Source organism: Coffea arabica, chromosome 6c (genome assembly GCF_036785885.1).
Source record: "Coffea arabica cultivar ET-39 chromosome 6c, Coffea Arabica ET-39 HiFi, whole genome shotgun sequence".
Lineage (NCBI taxonomy): Eukaryota > Viridiplantae > Streptophyta > Magnoliopsida > Gentianales > Rubiaceae > Coffea > Coffea arabica.
In genome coordinates this window covers 46,398,813-46,426,259 of record NC_092320.1, presented here as the reverse complement: position 1 = coordinate 46,426,259, position 27,447 = coordinate 46,398,813, and the positions used below count along the sequence as shown (strand labels likewise).

General features: G+C 40.0%; 1 protein-coding gene across 1 annotated transcript; it reads left to right on the top strand.

The window, feature by feature from the left end:
- The first annotated feature begins 1,412 nt into the window (after positions 1–1,412).
- On the top strand, positions 1,413–2,519 carry LOC113693467 (uncharacterized). The gene is made up of 2 exons (XM_027212000.2): positions 1,413–1,847; positions 1,911–2,519. The coding sequence occupies exons 1-2, from the start codon at positions 1,413–1,415 to the stop codon at positions 2,517–2,519; spliced, it is 1,044 nt and encodes a 347-aa protein (XP_027067801.1).
- The last annotated feature ends 24,928 nt before the right edge of the window (positions 2,520–27,447 follow it).

Sequence of the window (27,447 nt, the reverse complement as noted above, 5' to 3'; positions counted from 1 at the left end):
TAAGAGTACTTAAGTTTTATCTACACTTTGTGTAGGATGGAAGGATCGAGTGGCCCGAGCAATAGGTCGGCTGGCGAGACATCTCGTGGGGACTTACCAATGATTAAGTATCATATCAAGCCCGGGGGATCTAGAGTCTATTGGAGCCCATCAAATCGCTTCAGGCGTTGCGAATGCCGCCATACCTATGCTTACCCTAATGAAGTAGTGTTGGCTGTAGTGAGGGAACGAAAAGTGCTCACGAGGGACAATTCGAGACTTGAAGCTGAGGTAGGCTCCATTCCTCGGAGTACCCATTTCCCTCTTCATCGGTCTCCCCGATCTTGATCTCCCGTTTGAGAATCGCTACTGAAGGAAACTGTTAAATGCAAGCCAATCGGATTAAGGAGCTTGAGTACGATGTGGTTGAAGGCCAAGAAAGGGTAGATGACCTCTGTGCACAACTCGGAGAAGCGCAGGAACGCATGGTTAAGAGGGCCAGGAAAGCGAGGGTTAGAGCTGAATCGATTTTGAACATTTTTGATGACTTACTTGGGGAGGAGAGCGATGAGACTTCTTACATAGGAGGCGAGGTCGGAGATGAACCCGCCCAGTCTGGTGGGTCAACTAGTCCTACGGCGGACTAAGCCTTTACTCCTAGGCTACTATTTTGGATGATTTTGACTACCGTACATAGAAAGGATAAGGGATGTGGTGACTTGGTGGTTGTACGGCTTTCTTTTGACTACTTACACTATGCTTTTGCTGGATGTGACTATATGACTGTACATGTACTTCTAAGGCTCGTACTTGCTACTTTTGGTCTTGTTATCTTGTAACTAACTGCTATGAGCCTTTTAATATATAATGCTTTGATTGTTGACTTTGATCTTTGACTTTTGACTTTTGACTTGTGACTTTTGACCTTGACTTTTGACCTTTGACTTTGACTTAACTTTATTTTGGCGTGGCATTTAACTGCTTCGTATTTTACTCGCTTATCGTGACTCCAATTTCACTTTTGTTTAGCTTTTAGAAATGAATAAGTACCAGTTATGTATCAACGCATATTTACCCGTTAGTTTTATATTTGGGCCTTGGACCAGTGAGTAAGAATGGAAACTAGACGGCAACGTGGTCGAGGCTGTGGGCGAGAATCCAGGCAAGTCCCAGACCAAGGAGAGGAACAAGGTTCTGTAGCAAACTAAAATCAGGGACCCCGAGGTGAAGATGGGAACCAGGTAGCTATGGCTATCAATCGAATGACTGGTTTACTGGCCCGCTTGGTTGACCAGCAGGGTCAAGTACCTGATAACCAATAAAGGGACCCTGAAGTAGGTGAGGATAGGGCCCTGGAGCGGTTCCAAAAGTTTGCTCCTCCAAAATTCCTTGGAAGACCTGAGCCCGAAGTTGTCGAGAATTGGTTTGAGTGAATGGAGGATATATTCGCTGCATTACATTACACTGAAGAGAGGCAAGTTACCTTCACCGTTTTCCAGCTAGAAGGCGCAGCCCGTTCTTGGTGGAATGTAGTATGGGCAAAGTGGAAGAGGGAGCAAACTCCCCATACTTGGCTTAACTTTACTAGAGAATTTAATGAGAAATTTCTCCCGCCCTTAATCCAGGAAAAAATGGAGGACGAGTTTATTAAACTGTGCCAAGGTACTTCAAGTGTAGCAGAATATGAGACCCAGTTCACTCGATTCTCCAAGTTTGCTCCAGAATTGGTGTTTAGTGAACAAAAGCGCATAAGGCGATTTGTACAAGGATTGAATGTGAAAATTCAAAAGGATTTAGCTACTGCTCAAATCGACACTTTTAAAGATGCTCTCGAAAAGGCTCAACGAGTGGAGCAGGCTCGATTTCAAGTTCGGACCTTTCAAGCTAAGAGGCATAGTACATCTATTAGTGCTCCTGGGCGAGGTGATTAGAGTGTGCCACCTCCTAAGTTTGGAAGAGGTGCGGGAGGAGGTCGAACTACTGGGACACCAAGAGGAAGAGCTCCATCTAAAGGAGCTCAAAGTGGAAGGGGACAGGGACAACAGAAGACTATCTCCCAAGTATTTCCTGCACCCACTACTCGTGCAAGTTGTGGATACTGTGGTAAGCTAGGCCACATCGAGGACGCTTGCTGGCGAAAACTGAGGAAGTGCCTCCGTTGTGGAAGTTCCGAACATCATCTTGCCGGAGGCCCTGTTAAAAATCGTGAGGGAAACGGGGGTGCTCAGCCGGAGAAGTCAAACCATAAACAACCAACTGTGAGTGGGAGTAGACCAAAATCCTCTAGTATGGTTTTTGCTTTGGACTATCAGCGAGCCCCTGAGTCCTCTGAAGTGGTAGAAGGTACGATTCCTGTATTCCATCGCTTAGCTAAGCTTTTAATTGACCCTGGGGCAACCCATTCTTTTGTGAATCCTACCTTTATGTGTGGTATTGATTTAAGCCCTATTAAATTACCTTACGACTTGGAAGTTAAAACACCTACTCGAGATCAAAGCCTAGTTACCAACATGGTTTATAGAAACTGTGAGAACTGGTAGGAGAACGGAAATTAGTCGGAGACTTGATAAGTTTAGATCTTAAGAGGTACGACGTGATTATAGGCATGGATTTGTTGGCCCATTATAATGCACAATTGAATTGTAAAACTAAGGTGGTGGAATTTTCGATACCTGGTGAAGCAACTATTAAGTTGGATGTGAGAGGTAGACTAGCCTCATCTCCACTTATTTCGGGAATCTGAGCCAGAAAGTTGTTAAGTAAAGGGGTGCAAGACTACCTAGCCTTCTTAATTAATACTCCCGGAGATAAGATGAAACTGGAAGATGTGTTAGTAGTGAATGAGTTTCCCGACTTCTTCCCTGACGAGTGGAATCTATGCCGCCAGAGAGAGAAATAGAATTTAAGATTGATTTGGTGCCTGGAACCACTCAGATTTGAAAAACACCATACCGAATGTGTGAGGACTTGTAAATTCCTTATATATTTCTTGAAAATTCCCTTTTATTTGAAAATTATTTGGCAATTATTATTCTATACTATCCTACTACTCAATCACCTTAGAAAAGTGCCAATGATCATAGGAAATTAGGGTTTTCCTTTCCGATTTCAATTCGAAGTGAAATAGGATTTTTCGTGTATCCATAGAGTAATTATCCAGTACGGAGTAAGGATCAAATATGGTGCTTAAGAGTGACTTTTAGGTGAGAAATAATATGTGATTAGAAGCAATGATAAAAAGTTAGTGAATAGGAAGTAAAAACCCTAGTACGTGTGATTTAAGGAAAAACGGTGCGAACCGACGTGTACCATGCACTACCGATTGAACACACCACTTGGTCACCACTTTCTTACCATATAAGCTCATTAATATTTGAGCAAAATATCCCCTCATTCTCAGCTAGCTTTGGCCGAAAATGTTGACTAAATTGGCAAGGAAAAAGAAAAAAAAATGAGAGGAAATTGGTGATGCCACTTGTTGGCCATCTAGGGCCTTGACCAAGACCAAATTGTCTTGCCTTCTTATCACCATTTTGCTTCCTTTCTTCATCATTTCTGCTTGCTTTGGCCGAGAGAGAGGGAGAGAAAAACCAGGGGAGAGATACACCATTTCATCTTGAGTTTGAGTCTCTTAGGTGAGGAAACAAGAAACTAATCCGATTAAAACTTTCTTTGAGTGTTTAGCTAGTGGTGTATTGGTGAAATTTTGGAAGGAAATACTAGGGCTACTCTTGGTAGTAACTTTAGTAAGGTAATAATGCTGATTTACTATTTCTTACTCTTGATCTTGCTTAATTTGGCATAGCACCTTAAATTTGTGGTGGATAATACCTATTATAATGATTTGGATGGATATAGTGTATGTTCTTGAGTTACATGAGTTAGGGTTTGATGATTTTCTACCTATACTTGCTATATGGATAGTATATGTTGTATCTAAGCTTATATAAGAGGTTGTGATAGTGATTGAAGCAAGAAATGAAGAAAGTTTCCTTTGAAACCGCAAAATTTCAGATTTCTGGAAAATTGTAGCTCAGTTCTGTCTGGTTCCATTTTGTGATGTTAGAGGCCGAATTAGGTTTAGCATAAAACATAAAAGTTGTATAGACAAATGTTTTATAGTTGCCTTCAAAATTTTAGCCCAATCGGAGCAACGTAGCCTGTGAAAAGACCAAAATACCCTCACTGCCCTACGATGCATCCAGTGATCCGTTTTAGACAGTTCATCCAATTGACCATGTCTATTCACTATGATCCTTACTGATTTTGTGACGTCCCGAGGCAGAAGAAAAGGGAAAAAATTTCTGGTGAATAGTGTTTTCTGGAGAATCCGACCAGAAGCCGTGCAAATTCCTTATATTTTTCTTAAAAATTCCCTTTTCTTTCACAAATACCACTTTATAATGGCCCTACAACTCAATCACCCCACAATAAGTGCCAATGAACCTAGAAAGTAGGGTTTCACTTTTGGTTTCAAGATTGGAGCAAAATTAGGGTTTTCGCGATTTTTGCCGGATGAATTTTCGGTACGGAGCAAGGATCAAATTTGGTGATTAAAAATGACTTTTAAGTGAGAAATAATATGTGATTAGAAGCAATGATACAAGGTTAGTGAATAGGAAGTAAAAACCCTAGTACGTGTGTTTTTAAGAAAAACGGCGAGAACCAGCGGGTACCGCGCACTAGCGATTGAACGCACCACTTGACCACCACTTTCTTACCATACAAGCTTATTGATATTTGAGCCAAATATCTTCTCAATTTCCAGCTAGCTTGACCGAAATTTGAGGCTAGAAATGCAAGAAAGAAAGAGAAAAAAATTAAAGGTGGTGGTGGCGACACCACCTAAGGGCTTCTTGACCAAGAGAGATGGTCTTCCTTTTTAGCCCAATTTTGGCTCATTTCCCTTCATTATTTCAGCACCGAACAAGAGAGGAGAGAAAGAGAGAGCAAGAAACAACTTCCTTCTTCTTGATCTTAGCCATCCAAGTGAGAAATCAAACTTCCAAACCGATTAAAGTGCTAGTTGTGAGTTGGGAGGCTAGGGGAACTAGAAATTTCCAAAGGAGGTGGAGTATCACTCTTCCAAGATTTGTCTTTGAGGTATAAGATCTGATCATGGTTCTTGTTCTTTTAAATTTTGGTTTAAGATGTTATCTAGTTCATGTTTTGGCTTGATTACAAGATATGCAAGTTGTTGGGATAATTTTGGATGATATATGCAAGTTAGGGTTTAATAAATTTCTGCCTAAACTTGTTTTATGGTTAGTATATGTTGTATATAAGATTATATAAGGGGCTTTGGTAGTGTTGGAAGCAAGAAATACATAGATTGTCATGAAAACCCAAAAACTCCAGATTTCTGGAAATTTTATGTTTACATTCTGCCTGGTTTTAGTACTCATAGTTAGAAGCCGAATTAGGCTTGGCCTAAAACATGAAAGTTGTATATAATGGTATTTTATAGGTGCCTACAAAATTTCAACCCAATTGGAGCTATGTAGACTGTGAAAAGGCCAAAATACTCTCTCTGCTCTAGGATGCATTCCAGTGATCCGTTTTGGACAATTCATCCAGTTAATCATATTTATTCACTATGGTCCGTACTGATTTAGCTATTTTCCAAAACATGAAAGTTTTAGTATTCTGTCTTAGTTTTTAAAGGCCTCCAAGAACACCTTAATCGGACCTTGGTAACCTGAGATAGAGTCATTTAAAAGTAGTGCAGTTAATTAGCCGACTAGTTGGATTTTGGTTCTATAAATTGGGAATTTGACTAGGTTGCATTGGAAACTAGACTAAGTGATATTCATGAAAATTGTAGCCCTGTGTCTTAGCTTCGAAACGGTATAAGTTATGCTGCAATCTGATAAGCATAGCCTCGGATGTGTTCTTTCCGTAACCACATGTCAAATCTGTCTTTTGCTAGGTTACATTTCCGCACTTGTTATCACTTTGATTTTTGTTCTTATGTTGTTATGAGCCTATGGAACGGCTATTTACTTGAATCTATGATATGTATGACTTTGGGATTGGTTGAGGAAAAATAATGAGGCCATAAATGGCTGGAAAATTAGGTAAACACAAGGGGCATGCTGCTAAATTTTCACAAGAAAGATAAACTAGCCTTTGGAGTTCTAGTTCTATATTTGGAAAATTTGACTTGGATACACGGAAAACTAGGTTGAGGTGTCTTCATGAAAGTTGTAAATCTTTGTCTAAGCTTCGAGACACTACCTAGTACATTTTGATCTGATAATCACAGCTCCAGTTATGGGCAAAATCGTGTAACCCGTTTTGTACCATTTTCATTTCCGCGCACGCCCGATACAGACAATAATAAATGATGGATGAGGTTCGTGAGTCGTGGTTGGTGAGTGATCCCTCGACTATTTCCAAAGTTACTTTTGAACTAATTCTTGCATTTATGACTCCATTGCATATCATTTGGGTTCGGGTGTGTGCCATGACATAATTTGGCTCCAATGAGTTCCTAGAAAGTCTTGTGCTTAGAACCAATGTCTCCACTACTGTTTACACATTCTTTGGAGCACGATGGCTCCTTACTTTTGTTTCACGGTTACCTGATCTAAACGAGCATTGGATATTTGAGTACAAGAACTTCATTGGCTCTCGTGAGCAATAAATGAACATTTGATTACTGCATCATGACATCATATCAATGCTTTATTGTGAAATATACTTGGCTGTTGATTTACTGGTCACTCCCAGAGCTTCTAGCTCACCCCCTATTATCTTCTTCTCCCCACAGGGATCGAAGTAAAGGAAGAACTTGTATTTGGATCTCTATGTGGCTAGATGGCGTACATCTTGTATAGTTTAGATTTGGTTTTGGTTTATGTACTTTTGGGCCTGTATAAATATTTGGAATTGAATCGGATGTATATCTACATTCTACACTTAGAACTAGTTTCCGCTTCGCTTATGATATGTAATTTTTGGAGAATTGGATGTATTATTCGAGTTGTACCTTGTAATTTACTTGAGAAATGTAGTAAGTAAGTGAGTCCCGGCGAGAGTTGGGCAGGCGGTCCGCTAAACCCTTTGGTTCTCCTTAGGGGGGGGTGGGGCCGTCACAAATTTAGCCATTTTCCAAAACATGAAAGTTTTAGTATGCTGTCTTAGCTTTGCAACGCCTCCAAGAACGTCTTAAACAGACTTTGGTAGCCTTAGATATGACCATTTAAATGTAGTATGGTTAACTAGCCGGTTAGTTGGATTTTGGTTCTGTGAATTGGGAATTTGACTAGGTTACACTGGAATTTAGACTAAGTGGTCTTCATCAAAATTGTAGCCCTTTGTCTTATCTTCGAAATGGTATAAGTTGAACCTCAATCTGATAAGTGTAGCCTCGGATGTGTCCATTCCGTAAAAACCCATCAAATCTGTCTTTTGTTAAACTTCATTTCCGCACTTGTTGTTAGCTTGATTTTTGTCCTTGTATTGTCTTGAGCCTATTGAACAGCTATTGAAATGAGTTTGTGTTGTGTGTAACTTTGGGTTTGATTGAGGAAAAGAATGAAGCCATAAATAGCTGGAAATAGGAAAATACAAAGGGTGTGCTGCCCAAATTTATGCTCGAGGACTAGAGAAATATACTTACGATTTGAGTAAGGGTTAAGAGTGATCACTACTTGAACCATCTAGGATATTTGCATCTTCTTTTTCTGAGGTATATAAGTAAGGACCTATCCGAACTTGTACCCTTAGGAAAAGCGGTAATAATCACTATAAATCTGTTTTCCTTGCACTTTCGACTCAAAAGTTATTTCCATGTAAACATGTTACAAAATTTTCAGTTTGAAAAGCGAGCAACTGTTTCCTGACCACTCTCCAAGTGAATTTCAATTTCTTGATTCTTATTGAACGAAACGTCTAAGTTTCGAACCTTAGTCGATTTTCAAAGTTCTTAAGTCAAGTTTTTTTCCGCAGATTTGGACTCCAAACCCGGAATACCACCCAGACGCGAACACTAGAGGCACTACTTTTGGTGAGTGCTTCCAAATATCTGATTGAACTTGATATTTGTGATTTATCTTTGACCATTGTGATTACATGATATATAAGTGGTTTGATCGGGCAAGGGTGTACTTTATCGCACTTGCCCTAACGAGAATTGTTCTTGTTTATTGATTTCACTTGACTTGCTCTACATGCATATGAATGGTATCTTTCTTGGAATTTCAGAAACCCTGTGGCTAGTTAATCTAGTTGAGCCGGCAAGGGCCTGGTCGATTAGATAACGAACCCTGGGTAACTAGTAATGTCGAGTGGAGTGTTATCTCCTCAGCTAATCGGTATACTCGAGTATTACCACCCGTGTTTCGTGTGGCGTGCGGGCCCGAAAAAGGGGGTTGATCGGTGGACGGAGACTGGCGTGAAGTGGGGTTTTCTTTCTAGACTAGTTATTACTTGAAAGTTGACGGAGTGTCAACTACCAATCGATCAAGCTGGGATGGAGTCGAGACATGAGCCACTGTATCCTTACCTGTGAATATGATCCATATATTTCTCGACTATCTGAAGTGTTATCTCTCTGATTTGACTTGTTTGCTCGCTATTTCACTATTACACTGTTATTACTTTGTTTGATGGCCAATTTGATATTTGGAACTTCACCGAGCTTTGGCTCACTCCGTTAGTTTTGTTTTCCTTACGAGCGAGGTGTGAGACATGTAAAGACTAGCGTAGCCTAGTTGTTTTGACTTTTGACTTGTACTCGCGCTATTACTCGAATAGAATGTTTTGTATCTGGATTGTGTACACTTTGAACCAGTTTGGGTATATTGAGGCTTTGTATCTTGATTGTGCATCGATGTAAATTATAAGCTTGAATTGTGGATGTTATTTATGGTCCATGGATGTATGCACGTGATACGAGTGAGTGAGTCCTGGCGAGAGCTAGGCAGGCGGTCCACCGAACCCTTTGGTATGCCTTAGGGAAAGATGGGGTCGTCACAGAATGGCCCCAGCTGAACTTAAGGAATTGAAACTACAGCTACAGGATTTGTTAGAGCGGGGGTTTGTTCAAGAAAGTGAGTGGCCTTGGGGAGCGCCTGTTTTATTCATTAAAAAGAAAGATGGTAGTTTGAGACTGTGTATTGACTACCGTGGCTTACATTGTAACATCCCGAATATTAGGAGGTTGTTTGTGAAGAAAATATTAAAGTATATTTCTTCGGGTTTGATTTAAAACCTTATTTGTTTTAAAAGACTAGAGACCCTAATATTTTAGTCAAAAACCCTAGTTTACTTGTGACTAACCGGTTTTCTTAAATCTCTCACATTTTAATTGAAACCCTAATTTTAATCACTGGAATTGGAAAATTCCTCACGTTTTCTTAAAAATTTCCTTTTATTTGGAAATTATTATTTATTAAAGCCCTACTATCCATTTATTCCATAATAAGTGCAAATGAGCCTAGAAAGTAGGGTTTCACTCTTCGTTTTCAAGATTGGGGCAAATTAGGGTTTTCGCGATTTTCCGCCGGATGAATTTTCGGTACAGAGTAAGAATTAATTTGGGGATTAAAAGTGACTTTTAAGTGAGAAATAATATGTGATTAGTGGCAATGAGATAAGGTTAGTAAATGAGAAGTAAAAACCCTAGTACGTGAGTTTTAAGAAAAACGGCGCGAATCGGCGGGACCCGCGTACTACCGGTTGAACGCACCACTTGACCACCACTTTCTTACCATACAAGCTTATTGATATTTGAGCAAAATATCTTCTCAATTTCCAGCTAGCTTGACCGAAATTTGTGGCCTAAAAATGTAAGGGAAGAGAGAGAAAAATGCTTGGCTATGGTGGTGACACTTGTCCAACTCTATTGGGTCCTTGTTTGATATTTTCTTTCTTCCTTTCTTATCTTTCCTTGGACTGCATTTCTTCTTCATTTCTGCTTGTCTTGGCCGAGAGTGAGAGGGAGAGAAACCAAGAGAAAGAAACTCCAACCCATCTTGAGTTTGATCCATTTAAGTGAGCAACAAGAAAACTAAACCGATTGATTGTAAGTTTGAAAGCTTGGGAAGCTAAGGGAACCAAAAATTTCAAGAAATAGTGGAGGATCACTCTTGCAAGGCTCTGTCTTAAGGTATATTGGCTGATCACCCTTTTCTTCTCCATTAATCATAATCAAGTGGTTGTTAAGCTTAGAATTGAGCTAGTGATACCTATTTTCAAGTTGTTGTGATGATTTTTGGATGATATAAGTGAGTTAGGATTTGATAAATTTCTGCCCAAACTTGCTATATGGTTACTATATGTTGTATATAAGGTTATACAAGGGGCTTTGGTAGTGATTGGAACAAGGAATTGAAGAAAGTTCAATTGAAAACCAAAATTTCCAGATTTCTGGAATTTCATGTTTCACTTCTGTCCGTTTTTGTTGCACCATGTTAGAGGCCGAATTGACCTTGGATCAAAGAAGGAAAGTTGTAGAGAATGGTATTTTATAGGTACCTGTAAAATTTCAGCTCAATCGGAGCAACGTAGGACGTGAAAAGTCCAAAATACCCTTACTGTTTTAAGTATTTCCCAAGCAGTCCGTGTGAGCAGTTAAGTCCAGTTTATCACGTTTTTCGACTAGGATCCATTCTGATTTAGCTTTTTACCAAAACATGAAAGTTGTAGAATTCTGAATTAGCTTTCAAATGCCTCTAAGAACACCTGATTCGGACTTGTGTACTCTGAGTTATGTCCATTACAGTGTTCTGCGTTTAAACAGCCGACGAATTGGTTTCGGGTTTAGTAATTCGAGAATTTGACCAAGTTACATTAGAAACTGGACTAAGTGACCTACATGAACATTGTAGACCTGAGTCTTAGCTTCGAAACGGTATAGGTTGCGTCTTAATCCGATAAGCGTAGCCTAGGATAAGTTATTTCCGCTTTCATACGTCAAATCTGTCTTTTGCTAAATTGAATTTCTGCACTTGTTATTACTGTATTTCTTATTCTTATGATATTGTGAGCCTATGGAACGGCTCTTGACTTGAATTGCTTATGTGTGATGTTGGGTTGTGGTTGAGGAAAAATAATGAAGCCAAAATGGCTAGAAAATTAGGTAAACACAAAAGGGCGTGCTGCCCAAATTTTCGCCGAGAGCTAGGTTTCTATTTGAACTTGTATACTTTTGTTTGGCCAATACCATGACCGGTTTTCCATTTTACAACATGATTTTTCATCCTTGGGTTCAAACAACCCTCTTCTTACTTGAAAGTCATCTTTACACGTTTTACTCTTAATTAGTCGGGTTTCTTTGTTTCCCTTAAATGTTTTGCTCGATAAACTATAATAATGTTCTCTTGCTCAACCTTAGGTTTCATTGGTGATTAAGGGTAATATCCGGAAGGATATTTTGCACGATATTTTGCATTTCTAGGTGAGTGACCTCAAACTACTTCTAAAGTTATTTATGAACTGTTTCTTACATTATTTACTTTTGAACTGTTTCCAAAGTCACTTTTGAAATGTTTTCTTGCATATCATGTGTGCTGGCATTTGAGTGTGCCTTGTTTGCTATATTTCTTGACTTCATGACTTGTATTTTGGTTGATAACGTGTTAAGTGCTTTCGATGATTATTAAAACGAGTTTTCTAGGCGAGTGTGTACTTTATCGCACTCGACCTAAATAGCTGTGCAATTTTCAAGGATTTAATTATTGAAATGCTAGTTGCGCATGATGTAAGCCTTTTGGGCTGAACTGGCCATTGCCCTTGTTACCGGTCGTCTTGAGCCAGAAGCGGACTCGGTCAGGCGATTAGGAACTTGGGTGAACGTTTGGTATACTCGAGTATTACCTATGTAGGTTGGTGGAGCCTGGCCAAAAGCCAGGGACGGGGTGAATGAAATGAAGTAAGTGACCAAATGAGCGAGAAAATGTCAGGAGAATGAATGTATCCTTTCATGAATGTTACTATCGCTTTCCATTGTAAATGTTTCTTGAATTATTGATAATCCATATTTACTGTTTTGCAAATGATGTAGTTGTTTCCGGATTTATCATTCAATTTATGACATCATTGCTATATGACATCATTGAAATGAACTATTGTGAAACCGATTTGATTAATGATTTTCTGGTTACTCGCTGAGCTTTTAGCTCACCCCAAAAACTATTTTATTCCCCTCCACAGGGCTCGTGGCGAAGGAAGGACTTGTAGTACTTGTGCACGTGTATGGATGGCCTAAACTTTGTACAATTTTGGATTTGGAATTATTTTATGTATATTTGGGATTAGTTTCCGCTGCATTTGTGACATGTAATTATTGGAGACTTGGATGTATATTTGTGGACCATGTGATGTATATTTGAGATTTTTATTGTAATATATTTGAGGATTATAGTGATCGATTGAGTCCCGGCGAGAGCTGGGCAGGCGGCCCGCCGAACTCTGGGGTACGCCCTAGGGGGAGGTGGGGTCGTCACATACATGATGTTATGGTGAAAAATAAGTATCCTTTGCCACACATTGACGAGTTGTTTGACCAACTGCAAGGAGCAGTAGCCTTCTCTAAGTTGGACTTGAGGCAAGGCTATTACTAGTTACGAATTAGGCAAGAGGATATACCGAAGACTACCTTTAATTCCAGATATGGTTATTTTGAATTCGCAGTGATGCCTTTTGGTTTAACGAATGCTCTTGCCGTATTTATGGATTTGATGCATCGAGTCTTTAAACTCTACTTGGATCAATTTGTTGTAGTGTTTATCGACGATATTTTGGTGTATTCTAAGACTCGAGAGGATCACGAACGGCATTTGAGGATAGTTTGTAGACTTTAAGAGAACATCAGTTATATGCCAAATTTAGCAAGTGCGAATTTTGATTGGAGCAAATTTCCTTTCTAGGGCATATAATATCTAAAGATGGCATTTCTGTGGATCCAGTGAAAGTAGAGGCTATATCTGAGTGGAAACGACCAGAAACCCCAACTGAGGTTCGTAGCTTCCTAGGGTTTGTTGGGTATTACCGTTGCTTCATCAAAAATTTCTCCAAATTAGCCGGTCCTTTAACCGACCTGACCAAAAAGCATGGTCAATTTCTCTGGAACTTTAAGTGCGAAGCTAGTTTTCGAGAATTGAAGAAACGGTTAACGTCGGCACCCATTTTAGCTTTACCAAATGGGAGAGATAGTTTCACTGTGTATATGGATGCCTCAAGAGAAGGTTTAGGATGTGTTGTAATGCAAAATGGGAGTGTAAATGCCTATGCCTCTAGGAAGTTAAAACTGTCGCGCCCCATTTTTTTTGAAAAATAAAATGATTGCTTTTGGGATTTTATTGGTTTGGAAAAAGTGAATTTTTTGATAAAAATAAAAATGGGTCTAAATGGGACTTTTGAAAATGCGACGATTTGACCCAAGAAAATAGTTCAAAAAGGTTTTTTTATATGAAAAATGGAGTCGCCACTTAGTATAGAGTTAGGGTGTACCAAGTCACCCAAAAAGTGAATTTTTTAAGGAAAAAAAGTAAGAAACCCTTTTGAACGACTCCTAGTCTACGCAAACAAAGAAAAAGGTTCGGGAGTCACATTTGACGAAGGGGAAGGCAAGGATAAAAATCCAAGGCACCCCTTCGACCTAGCCAAGGCTAGTTGCGTGATTTAACCCTTATTTTCCTTATTTTTTTCTACCCAAAGTATGTATTCGCAATTTGGACAAAGACTAATGAATGAGAAATGCAATCCTAAATTCTACGATGTCTCTCGTGAGGTTTTTGGTCCCAAACCACATGAATTGTGGCGGCCAATAAAGGGAAACCTCATAGAGGTCGATTGATGCAAATGGTGACTCAAGTGCAAGTGTGCAAGTGTATGAAAAAATTTATGTATGAAATGATGTAAAAAACAAAGTGTTTGTGTGCGAATGTGTAAAGAAAGTGCATGTGTGAATTTGTATGAAAATCAAAGTGTTTGTGTGTGCAAATGAATGAAGATAGAATAGTACATATATAAGTGAAACTTGAATTTCATTTGTGAAGTAAAGTAAATAAATGATAAAGATGTAGTGAAAAATATGGATTGAGAAATGTAAGAAAAATGTGATTAAAAGAGTATGGAAATGATAAAAATGAAAGTATGACCCTAGGGGAATGCAACAAGTCGGGTACGGGGGTTGACTTCTAACTTTTCGACTTCGATTTTCCCTTTAATTAGAAGGCGAAACTAGCGTGCTAAGGCTATCGAGTAGCCACACTCGCTCGTTTCCCTTATCGGAAGGGGATTTTCACACAAATGAACCCTAACTAGCATGAGATGCAAGTCCTAAAGTGAAGGGGAAGGGGTTTGAGGAACATGCCAAATGATAAACTAAGGAAATGCATGATATGTGGTGATCATGCACATAATGAAAAAGGAAAGAAAAGAAAAAAAACCTATTGGGTCTAGCATTGGACTAGCCCATTCTATGAATTCCGACCAGCGTTGGACTAGTGGAAACGATAAAAGAAGCCACAACTAGCGTTGGACTAGTGTGGCGACGTACATTCATCCATTCCATTCATCTATACTACAAAAAGCGAGTAGACATGCGATTTACTTATAAACACATAGCACATAACACTTAGCATGCTTGACTAGATGCAAAATCCTAATAAAGCGTTTAACATATAACACATAGGCATGCAACCATTACATTTGCTAATTAAAATAAAAGGGAAAGGGAAAATGGACCAAATTACTTGCTATGCCCTATCTATTACAAGCCAAGAGGTGTACACATACCCCATAAAGAACAACTTAAATAAAAGTAAAAGTAAATGAAATAAATGCAAGGAATTAAGAAAGCAAAGTAGACATGCATATTCACGTAACACGTAGGAGCACGTAAGAGAGAAGTAAAGAGGATAAAAGAAAGTTATACCTTCCCCTAATGGTAAGCCAATGAAGGAAAATGGCTTCAAAACAATAAAGGGTCAAGACATCAATTTAAAAGTAAAGTATAAGCAAAAACATCAAAAACTACCTAATTGCAACTTGAATGAGCTCAAAAAATGCTTAAAGACCAAGAAAACGGAATAACCCATTCAATTTCCAAATATAGCATCTACTAAAGACTCAAAACAAGCATTACTCAAACATTCAAGTCCAAATAAATCGTTTAAACACTTCAAAGATCTTAAAAATAAAGGAAAAGTCAAACAATGATTGAAGTTGCAATGATTTTAGGACTTAATTACAAGATACTAGAACATGCTTGGGCTCTTGTGGAACAAAAAGAAACTTAGAAGGATCAAATTGATTAAATGTTCCAATTACTTGGGCCCTAGTGAGTCAAGAGGGGACTTGGGGGGTCAAAGTGTTAATCTTTAGAATTTTATCATGCATGCATACGAGAATTAGAGTTTCTGCAATGTTTTCCTTCATTTTGCAACTTTGCGGCAACAAGAACCTTTCGGCAAACAACAAGGAAATTTTGGCAGCGACAAGAAAATCTTGGTAGGCTAAGCTAGCTATCAAAGCATTAAACTAACTCTAATTAAAACATGCTTAAACAACACTTAATCAAAGTAATTTCTTGCAAGTTTACAAACCCAAAAGCTGCTGCACTTTTGTTACAAACCAACTCAAGGACTGCTGCATTTTCATTTTTTCAACCAGGTTTTGGGCAAAAAATAATGCCAACCTTAGACAAATTCTATCTAGCAGCATCACCACTTTGAGCCAAACAACATAACACCCAATTTGATCCCCCAAACAACCAAGACATAGAAGGAACAACATGCAAGTTCACGGCTAAAAGAAAATGCAGCTAAGAACAATAGATGAAAGCTCGTGACTTAATGAACAAATGCAGCAATGGAATCAAGGTGTGCAAGCTCACGTCTAAACTGGAAAAATTCTTTCTCCCTCCCTCGGATAAATTGAAACATTTCCAGCAGCTATATGTCAACAATTTTGGCCAAATCACTGAATTATGTATTCAAAGCTATCATGCATGACTAATAAATGAAGTTACTATCAATTCTAGTCCAAAGCAGGGTCGGTCACCAACAACATTCATCCAAAATTCCAGAATTTGCTCAACTATTTACGGATGACATGCATGCAACAGATTTTTGGTTTCATTCAAATTTCTGGTTTACACACAGCTAAATCATCTCATGCAGGGCTTAATCATCCAGCATTTAGTTAGCTAAACACACAACCAAGTGAGAATCAAACACTTTCCAGCAAATCTCATACTAAAATACCCATACAACTCCCAAAACAACTCCATCAGCTAAGCTGGGAAAATTGGTTTAGCAGTCCAACAACTTCCAATAAAAATTTCCAGCCATGCAACCGAATTTCTGGCCATAAAGTTCACATGCAAAACCAAATAACAAGTTATCTATCAGATTAGATCCAAAACCAAGTTCGAATGTCATCAAAATCACCATCTTACCAGAAATTCATCCAAACTCTCTCTCGGTTAACATGCATGTAAACAGATTCTATATTCCTTCACTATTCTTGCTTAAACAAGGTTGATTAACCTCATGCAAAGAATAATCATCCAGCTATTAACTAACTAACCACACAACTAAGCTCAGATCATCACAAAGTAACAAGTTAAAGCTGAAATTTCTAGTTCAAACTCACGGCATTTCCAATTCTTTTGAAACCCATTTCTGGTAACTCAATTCTTCATCTAAACGTACAACTCTCACATGCATGCCTCTAAACAGCTTCATCTACCCATAATCAATTAGTTCAAGTCTAGAAATTACCTCAGCTTGGAGCTTAATACACACGACTAATAGCTGCAACAATCCTCCACTCTCGGCTGTCCAGAATTGCAGTCCGCAACTCTCCCTCTCCCTGGCTCAAACTTGCGGCTGGATTGGAGGAAGTTTGACTCTCGGTTCTTTCTCTCCCTCTCTCGATTGGTCTTGAAGTGAGGCTGGAAGATAAACTAAGTCCTCACCTCTCTCTCTCTCGTCGTTATTTCCAAAGAAGCTGATCACTCACAGCTCACGGCATAGGAACAATTGAAATGAGAATGTTATGGTGAGTCGTAATGATTGTAGTGAACTGGAAATGATATAGCGTAGTGGGATGTATATATTGAGGTATTGGGAGTGGAGTGGAATCGGCAATAACAATGGAAAGTGCTAGGTTGAAAAGTGGAAATGGAACCGGCAGAAATAGAATTGTGATTTTTTGATTTTTTTTGATTTTTTTTTTTTGAAATTAATTAAATAAAACTGATAATAAAAATAGATAACAAACAACAAAAACAACAAAAAAAGTAATTTAACTAACATTGGATAGAAACTAAATAAACTAGAATCAACAAAGCACAATTTTCCATTTTTCATCAATTTCCTCTTTTTTTTTCACAAATTTTACGTTAAAACTTAAAACTAAAACTAAAACTAAAACGTGAACAAAATTAATATGACAAATAATTAGCAAATAAAAGACAAATAAAAAGGTAACAACTAAAATGCAGACAAACTAAAACAAAATCATGAATTAGATGCAACATACAAATTATTTAAAAATTTGGTGTCTACAGTTTGCCCCTCTTTGTTTGAGTTTTGAAAAAACTTGAGACAAAGAAGTAGACACCAAATACTTACCTGTGTTATTCAGTTGCAAAATGATTTGAACGGACAGGAATTTTAAAAACGGGACTGACCCGAACAAGGAATTTAAAACGGGACTGACCCGAACAAGGAATTTAAAACGGGACTGGCCCGAACAGGAATCTAAAACGGGACTGACCCGAATAGGAATTTAAAACGGGACTGACCCGAACAGGAATTTAAAACGGGACTGACCCGAACAAGGACTTAAAACGGGACTGGCCCGAACAGGAATTTAAAACGGGACTGGCCCGAACAGGAATTTAAAACGGGACTGGCCCGAACAGGAATTTAAAGCCCGAACAGGAATTTAAAACGGGACTGACCCGAACAGGAATTTAAAACGGGACTGGCCCGAACAGGAATTTAAAACGGGACTGGCCCGAACAGGAATTTAAAGCCCGAACAGGAATTTAAAACGGGACTGGCCCGAACAGGAATTTAAAACGGGACTGGCCCGAACAGGAATTTAAAACGGGACTGGCCCGAACAGGGATTTAAAACGGGACTGGCCCGAACAGGGATTTAAAACGGGACTGACCCGAACAGGAATTTAAAACGGGACTGACCCGAACAGGAATTTAAAACGAAACTTCACTGGGGAAGTTTAAACAATGAATTGAGTTTTTTTTTTTTTTTTTTTTTTTACCTGAGAATAGTTCAACTTTTGTACCAAGAGGGAAATTTGGATTTCTGTGACTGAAACGATAGCTGATGCTGTTTCTTATGATCGAGTCTTGCAAATAACATCGATCCTTGTTTACTGGAAAGCTTTGTCTGACATCGGTTTAGGTGCCAAAAAGAGAGTGGCTGCTTTTGTTTGTAAATGCAACATTCCTACAAGAAAAGAAGAAATAATGGGTTTGCCACCATTATTTGATCCGGTTTGCCTTGAGAGTCGTGTAAACATGAGTCTTGTGATGCTTTTATTTCGGCTCGGCGGCATCTGCCTTAAACCTTTCAATTTCTGGGACTGATAAAATGCAGATTTACCACGTCACCCAATCCAGGTGGTAGCTTTGTTGTATGTTACTCCCTGTAACTGATGATTGAACCCCCTATCTTTGCACAAACCTCAGGGTTTATCATTCATTTGAATTTAATGGTGAAAGAATGATGCATGAAAATTAGTCATATAAAAATCAATGTATATGCAAGATGATTTCCTATGTTAGGCAAAGATGAGCATGCAAAAGAATGTAGACAATCATAAGCATTCATACACAAATAATTTGAGAATAACCAAGAGGTTTATAAAGATACATTTTGCAAAAGAATATTTGTAAAGAACAAATACAAATTTAACCAACGAATATCATATTCAAAACTTTGGATATTTTCTCTTCGGAATCCGATATTGGCAGAAGTATCACAAATATGAGGAAAACCCCAAATGAACCAGGTCACCGGCTGTTCCTTCTTGAGCTTGTCTGTCGAGAAAACCTACCTTGGCGCCCTTTCGGGTTTTCACCAAGGTTGCCCCCACCCTTTTTTTTTTTTTTTTTTTTCGAGGCGCCCTTTCGGGTTTTCACCTAGAGAACCATGAAATATCTCGACCATTATCGGCTCAGAAATATGAATTGAAGATTTCTGGCATCAGTAGAATGCATTTCCCTTGTGAGATTAGGCGAAAGCATTATAGACATCACCTGCCAGTTGATTAACAAATTTCCTAATAGAAATGCAGCAAGTGACGAAAACCAGGACTTTGGGCTTTTGTAATGAGGTCCGGTGGGGTGTTTTTCAAGAAAGGTTGAGGCTTGAAGGCAGATTTGATACGAGGGGTGAAATAACTTGAGATTGCACCCTTTTGAAAACAACTCCGATACTGAGGAAAATTTGCCCCAGTTTGATCAGATTTTCTCTCTTTGCATTTTTCATTGTATTTTCCTCACTTTTTGCATTTTTCTTTGAAAACTAAATTTGCCCCAGTGTAGGGTTTTTTTTTCGAAACAAATTTGCCCCAGTGTGGGGTTTGCAATTCTCAAGGGTTATCAAACGAAATTTGTCAATTCTGATGGCTCAAAGGGGACAAGTAGAGATAAAATGTTTTTTAGTGTAAAAGAAGATGGCCGGACTTGCATTTCGCCATTTGCATGAATTTCTAAAGAAAATTTGCATGATCAAATGAAAAACTTTTTGCACATATCTGAGTTGATGGGTTGAGGGAAAACCCGTCCATCCATTTCCGCCAAAATAAGAGCTCCGCCAGGTAATACCTTTTGGATAATGAACGGCCCTTGCCAATTTGGAGCGAACTTGCCTTTAGCTTCATCTTGCATTGACAAAATTCGCTTCAGTACCTTATCACCTTCTTCAAATGCCCGCCGATGGACTTTTTTGTTGTAAGCTCGGGCCACACGTTTTTGATAGCATTGCCCATGACAGATAGCATTGAATCGCTTCTCATCTATCAAAGTCAATTGCTCATGGCGCTGCTTGATCCAATCGGCCTCCTCCAATTTAGCTTCCATAAGGATTCGTAGCGACGGAATTTCAACCTCAGCTGGTAATACAGCTTCCATCCCATACATAAGTGAATATGGCGTTGCCCCAGTCGATGTCCGAATAGAAGTCCGGTACGCCATCAATGCATAAGGCAACTTTTCATGCCAATCGCGATGCTTTTCTGTCATTTTGCGGATAATTTTCTTCAGATTCTTATTTGCGGCTTCTACAGCTCCATTCATCTGAGGCCTATAAATGGCAGAATTGCGGTGTTTGATTTTGAACTGCTCACATAGTCCATCTACCATGTCATTGTTCAGATTCTTGGCATTGTCCGTAATAAGGGTTTCGGGTACTCCAAAGCGACAGATGATGTGATCTCTCAGGAAATTGGCCACTACCTTTTTCGTGACATGTTTGAATGACTCTGCTTCAACCCATTTGGTAAAGTACTCGATCGCCACCAATATAAATCGATGTCCATTTGAAGCGGGAGGATCGATTGTACCAATCACGTCCATACCCCACATTGAACAAGGCCACGGGGCGGTCATGCTATGCAGTTTAGTGGGTGGAGCGCGGATAATGTCACCGTGCATTTGGCATTTTATACATCTCCGGACAAAATCTATACAATCATGCTCCATAGTAAGCCAGAAATATCCGGTTCTCATGATTTTCTTCGCTAGCAAATGGCCATTCATGTGAGGTCCACAAACGCCACTATGCACTTCTTTCATCATATATTGAGCTTCATCTTCATCAATGCACCTTAAAAGGTTCAAATCCGAGGTTCTTTTGTACAACACTTCTCCATTTAAGAAAAATTTTGAAGCCATTCTACGCAGAAAACTCTTGTCTTTTGTGCCAGCATGCAGAGGGTAAGACCCAGTTTTAAGAAACTCCTTAAGATCACTATACCAAGGAACATTGTCAAAAGACTCATCTGCAACCCAGCAGTGGGCAGGCTTGTCTTGAAGTTGAATTTGGATTGGTTCGATCTTTAATTCATCTGGATACTGGATCATGGAAGCCAAGGTGGCCAAAGCATCAGCAAATGCGTTTCGGGCTCGAGGGAGATGTCTGAATTCCAAATTTTGAAATTGCTTGGCCAGAGTGAGCAGACTACAATGGTAAGGTAGAATTTTTGAATCTTTGGTTATCCACTGCTTCAAAGTTTGGTTCACGAGCAAATCTGAATCACTAAAAGCTATCAACTCCTTGATTTCCATTTCCAAAGCCATTTTGAGACCAAAAATGCAGGCTTCATATTCAGCCATGTTATTCGTGCAAGCGAATTGCAATTTGGCAGCGGCAGGGTAGTGCTTCCCTTCGGGTGACACCAAAACAGCTCCAATTCCAACTCCGAGAGAATTCGAAGCTCCATCGAAGAAAAGCCTCCATTCAGGACTTTGTTCACTTATATCATCTGCAGCGCTTACAAATAGGACCCTCTCGTCAGGGAAATAAGTACGGAGTGGTTGATAATCATCATCCCTTGGATTTTCCGCCAAATGATCAGCTATAGCTTGCCCCTTGACCGCCTTTTGTGAGGTGAAAACAATATCGAATTCTGAGAGAATTATCTGCCATTTCGCCAAACGCCCAGTCAGCATCGGCTTCTCCAAAAGATACTTCAAAGGATCAGACCGGGAAATAAGATACGTGGTATGACTCAACAGATAGTGTCTCAACTTCTGGGCTGCCCAGGCCAATGCACAGCAGCTTTTCTCAATGAATGAATAATTAGCCTCGTACTGCGTGAACTTCTTGCTTAGATAGTAAATGGCTTGTTCTTTCCTTCCGGATTCATCGTGCTGACCTAGAACACACCCTACTGCTCCATCGAGTATAGATAAATACATAATCAAAGGTCGGCCCGATTTGGGCGGCACTAAGACTGGTGGATGCAACAAATAATCTTTAATCTTGTCGAAAGCCTGTTGACACTCCTCATTCCAATACAACGGCACATTCTTTCTCAATAATTTGAACAACGGCTCGCATGTGGCAGTTAGTTGGCCGATGAACCTCCCAATAAAATTAATCTTCCCTAAGAAGCTTTTCACGTCCTTCTGAGTTTTTGGCACTGGCATATCTCGAATTGCTTTGATTTTGACTGGATCTATCTCTATGCCCTTCTTGCTGACAATGAAACCCAACAGCTTACCCGCAGGTGCTCCGAAGGCGCATTTTGCAGGATTTAGCTTCAAATTGTACTTCCGTAACCTCTCGAATAATTTCTTCAGATCAACCAAGTGGTCTTCTGCCCTTTTAGACTTGATTATAATATCATCCACGTAGACCTCCATCTCCCGGTGGATCATATCATGAAATAGGGTTGTCATGGTCCTCTAATATGTTGCTCCAGCATTCTTTAAACCGAAAGGCATGACTCGATAGCAAAAGGTACCCCAAGGGGTAATGAAAGCAGTCTTCTCCCTATCCTCCTCTGCCATTAAAATTTGGTGGTAGCCAGCAAAACAATCGCAAAAGGTTTCAATCTCATGTCCGGCCGTATTGTCTAAGAGAATGTGAATATTTGGTAGAGGGAAATCATCTTTAGGACTGGCTTTATTGAGGTCTCTATAATCAACACAAACTCGCACCTCTCCACTCTTTTTTGGAACAGGGACCGGATTTGAAAGCCAAATTGGGTAATGGGAAACAATGATAATGTTGGTTTTGAGTTGTTTTTCAATTTGCTCTTTTATTTTGAGGCTTATATCTGGTTTGAATTTTCTGGGTTTTTGTTTTACGGGTGGAAAAGAAGGGTCTGTGGGTAACCTATGCACCACCACATCAGTTGAAATGCCAGTCATATCATCATAGGACCACGCAAATACATCCTGGAACATGGTCAAGAATTCAAGCATCTCCTTTTTCTGCCTTTCATTCAAATGAATACTAATTTGCACCTCCTTAACCTCATCCTCAGTGCCAATGTTAACCTTTTCTGTTTCTTCCAGGTTCGGTTTTGGTTTTTCCTCATATTGTTCAAAGTCCTTTGCAAAAGAATCAAATACCTCCTCATTATCACTCTCGCTTTGGAGTTCGGATTCACAGACCTCCAAGTCGTGAGTGATATAGAGATTGCCATTATCGTATTCCAGAACTGTGATATCCAAAGGGTCAAATAATTTTATTTTTGGCTATCTGAAAGAATTAACGAATGTGGGATAATAAGTAAATAAGCATACAACAAACAAATGAATCAAGCAATATGAATATAAACAATCGAATAAACAACACAACAATGACAAAAATGAATTGTGCATTTTCATAAAGACCTTTGATTGAAAGCAAATTGAAACGAAAACTTAACAATATTTACATGCACAAACGTTAGTTAAAAGGAAAATTGTTTTCATTGGCTATTTACAGATGCAAAAGTATTTTCATGAATTCACATGAATGATAAACCCCTTTTAGTTTACCGAAACTCCTTCCGAACGGGCAGGGACTCGGCTGTCCAATTGGGAATTGATCCTTCGGGGATGTCAGGAAATTCAGCTTCGCCTGGAACACTATCTTCAAATGTTGCCCCAACGAACAATTGAGCCAAACTTGCTTCAATTTCGTCAACTGGATTAACCTCTGATGTGATAACCTCTGTTGGTCGTGGAAAAGTATACCGCAGTGGTGGAATGTCAAAAACCCTTTGCCTGCCCTCTTTCTCTGCTCTTTTGCGCTCCTTCATCTCTTTGATGTCCTTGGCGGTTGGTTGGAAACCTAAACCAAACGAATCCTTTTTCTCAATAATCTCCACTGGCTTCAAAATTCCTTGCAGATCTCGTCCCAGCCCTTTGTCAAATTCATAGCCTCCACGGATCATCTCCTTAGCCATCATGACACTGGCCCTTGATAGAGCTTGCTGCTCCTTTGTTATCCAACTGACGGAGACAATATCAGATGTGCTATGAGGGGTCACTGTGGAGCTTCGGCTACCCTCTTCTTTGGACTCGGAATCGGTGATTACAAGGCAATCCTCCTCGGCAAATATAGTTATCAGCTTGTCATTTACTACGAATTTCAGCAATTGATGCAATGAAGAAGGCACAGCCCCAGACTTGTGAATCCATGGCCTGCCAAGCAAAACGTTGTAAACACTAGAAAAGTGCATGACTTGGCAGGTTATTTGAAACTGCGCGGGTCCCATCTCAACTACTAAATCAATTTCTCCTATTGGCTCTCTTTGCGCTCCATCAAAACCTCGGACTATGGTCCCTGAAGGCCTCAGCTTAATGTCTTGCAATCCTAGCTTCTCCAAGGTACTCCAAGGACAAATATTAAGCGCGGACCCGTTGTCAATTAGCACCTTCGGCAGCATTTTCCCGTTGCACCTCACTGTTATGTACAACGCCCTATTATGTCCAATGCCCTCTGTCGGCAATTCATCGTCAGAAAAAGCAATTTGTTTGTTGAATAATACGCTCCCAACCACGTTTGAAAAATTATCAACAGAAATGTCCCTCGGAATTTGAGCTTTAGTTAATACGTCGATCAATGCATCCCTATGCACGTCTGAAGAGAAAAGTAAATCCAACATGGATATCTGGGCAGGCGACTTGCTCAGCTTTTCAACTACATTGTACTCACTTCTCTGAAGTCTCTTAAGGAAATCCAAGGTTTCTCTCTCGGTGATTGTTGGTTTAACGGGCGGTTCGGAGTTATTTGCTTGAATCGGAATGGTAGCTTCAAATGGACTTGCAACCTTCCCCGATCTGGTGACTGCTGACACTTCTTACTTTTTAGCAATTGACTTTTCCCCAATCCGTACGTCAGGTTCGTCATAATTCCATGGCACTTGTTGCAGGCTTAAAACAGGCTCTTGCTGCGTGAATTCAATAACCACCGGCTCCAAAGCCTCACTCTCGGCTGGCGTGAGATCCAAAATAAAGGGCTTTTCGTCCTCTTCAAGTGGCAATTCTATGACAAAGGGTTGGTCTGTGACCCCAAACACTTCAGTTTCCCTTGCCAATTCTCTGACTGGTTCCACATATTCCGTATCATCCAGAATAACCCCAATGATATTGGCATGTTCCGGTAAAGGGTTCCTATTTACGTTCGGCCCTTGTGTCTCCCTTTTTCGGATCACAATCTCCCCGGCTTCAACCATATCTTGGATTTTATGCTTAAGTGCCCTGCAATTAAAGGTGGCATGTCCGGGGGCCCCAGAATGATAAGCGCAGACAACTTGTGGATTATACCACGCGGGCATGCCATATGGGTAGGTAGGAGGGGGTACTGTACCAATTTTCCCGGCGGCCTTCAACTGGTCATACAATTGGTCCAGAGGCCTGCCTAAATTGGTGAATGTACGGCTAGGTGGTCGGTTGTAAGGTTCAGGAGGTTGAGGATGGTTGTAAATAGGTCTATTTAGTGGAGGAAATCTTGGGTTATATGGAGGGCGAGGTCGGTTTTCGGGTGGATTTGGTTGGGAAATTTGAAAAGGGGTTGAAGGTGGGTTAGGATAGCTTGGGCGAGGCCGAGGGTGATGGATGTTGGTAGTATATACAGGATGCGGATTTGAGTAGTAAGGGTAATGGGGTTGGTAGATTGGGCTGTGTTGGTATCGGGGTCTGGGTGAAGGGTTTTGGTTCCAAATAAATGTTGCATCCCCTTCTTTCTTTTTGAACGGCGGCTTTTTCACATTGCTTCCTTGACCTTGTAAAGCATCCAACTGAGATTTCAGGACAGAGACATTGACAATCTTCCCGGCTCTCACAAAGTCGTCAAACTCTTCCAATTTATTCACAATTGCAGCAAAAGAACAACCAGTCATACGGAAAATTTCTTCGAAATATGGAGGATCATGCGCCTTTATGAATGTGCGAATAATTTCATCCTCAGTCATCGGTGGCTCCACCTTCGTAGCTATCTTTCTCCATCTCTTGGCATATGTCTTATGATCTTCAGATGGTCGCCTTTTCGTTCCTTCCAGAGTAGTCCGAGTTGGCGCTAGCTCACAGTTATACTCATATTGTCTAATGAAGGCATTGGACAGATCGAGCCAGGTCTTCACTTCCTCCGGCTTTAGGTTGGAATACCAGTCAAGCGCATCCCCTTCTAAGCTTTCTGGAAATAATCTCAACGGCAAATTCTCGTCATCCACTGGCTTGCCCAACTTGTTAGCAAACAAGCGCAGGTGCGTTTTAGGGTTGCTTGTTCCATCATATTTGTTGAATTTAGGGGTCTTGAACCCCACCGGCAATTGCACGTTCGGAAACAGGCACAAATCATCATAATCCAACACCCCATGTTTGCTTAAACCTTGGCTTTTCCGGATGAATTCATCAAAACGATCCAACCGTTTAAGTAGCTTCATATCAATCTGGGCAGACGACTCTCCCATTTCTGGCTTATTTTGAAAAGTGTGCTCCGGCACCACGGGCTCCGCGGTAGCCTGGTAAAAAGTTTGTGGATTCGGGTGCATGTTTGGGTCGATTTGAGGCTGAAACCCTTGCCCATAAGGAGGATAGAACGGAGGATTTTGAGTATAAGCATATTGCGGGTTGACAATTCCCTCAAACGTGGTTTGCATTGAAGGAATAACAAATGGTAACGTGGTCTGGCTGGGAGGAATAACAAATGGTTCAGATTGTGGTTGTGTGACGGGCACAGGCTCAGGTTGCACTCCGCTACTAACGAGTTCGTCGATTAACCTCTTTTGAGCGGCCATTTCGGATGCCATTTCCCCAAATTTTGCGAGTAATTCAGTCAACTGAACCCCAGGACTTGTGGCCTCCGGCTGGGTAGTTGCAACGACCTTATCGGATGATTCTGGTTGAGTACTCATGTCTACACGATTCCTTTGGGCTCTACTTCGGGATCGCGTAATAATGGGGCTTTTTCGAAAAGCTATTTTGAAAATTGACCTGAGAATGCAAAAGGCTTCTTTAGATAAACCAATCGTTACTGAATTTCTGCAATTTATTCAAAAGAGAAAAAAAAAGAAAAAAAAGAAAATGACATGAGTTAGTAATTATTTAAACAATTCGGATGGATGTCCTATTTGGGGGGCCCTTTTTGTGCCAAGGGTAGGCCTAGCATGATGCAACACCTTTGAAATGGGACCCGTAATACAAACCTGTTTTCGACAATAATCCAAAATGAGAGCAAAAGAAAAATCATCTTCATTGATAAACCTGCCAATATTTACATCATGTCACGAAGACGATTCCGTACAAGATTGCCAAAACTTTTGAACCTATCTAATACAGAGTCCTTTGTTTCCCTAGCATATGGAATTCTAAAACATTCAGTTTGGTCATATAATTCTGCACATTTCCGTTTCAGCTCTTGACGCCTTCCTCGTTCATTTTCATACAATTGCTTGCTTTGCTCGGTCATCCCTTTGTATGCTTCGACAGACTTACTTAACTGCAGAATTTCCTTATCCTTTGCTTCGATAATGGCTTTC

Coding starts and splice junctions, on each gene's coding strand:
- LOC113693467 (XM_027212000.2), top strand. CDS start 1,413: ATGGAGGATATATTCGCTGCATTACATTACACTGAAGAGAGGCAAGTT. Junction 1,848..1,910: donor TGGAGCAGGCTCGATTTCAA/GTTCGGACCTTT, acceptor CGAGGTGATTAG/AGTGTGCCACCTCCTAAGTT.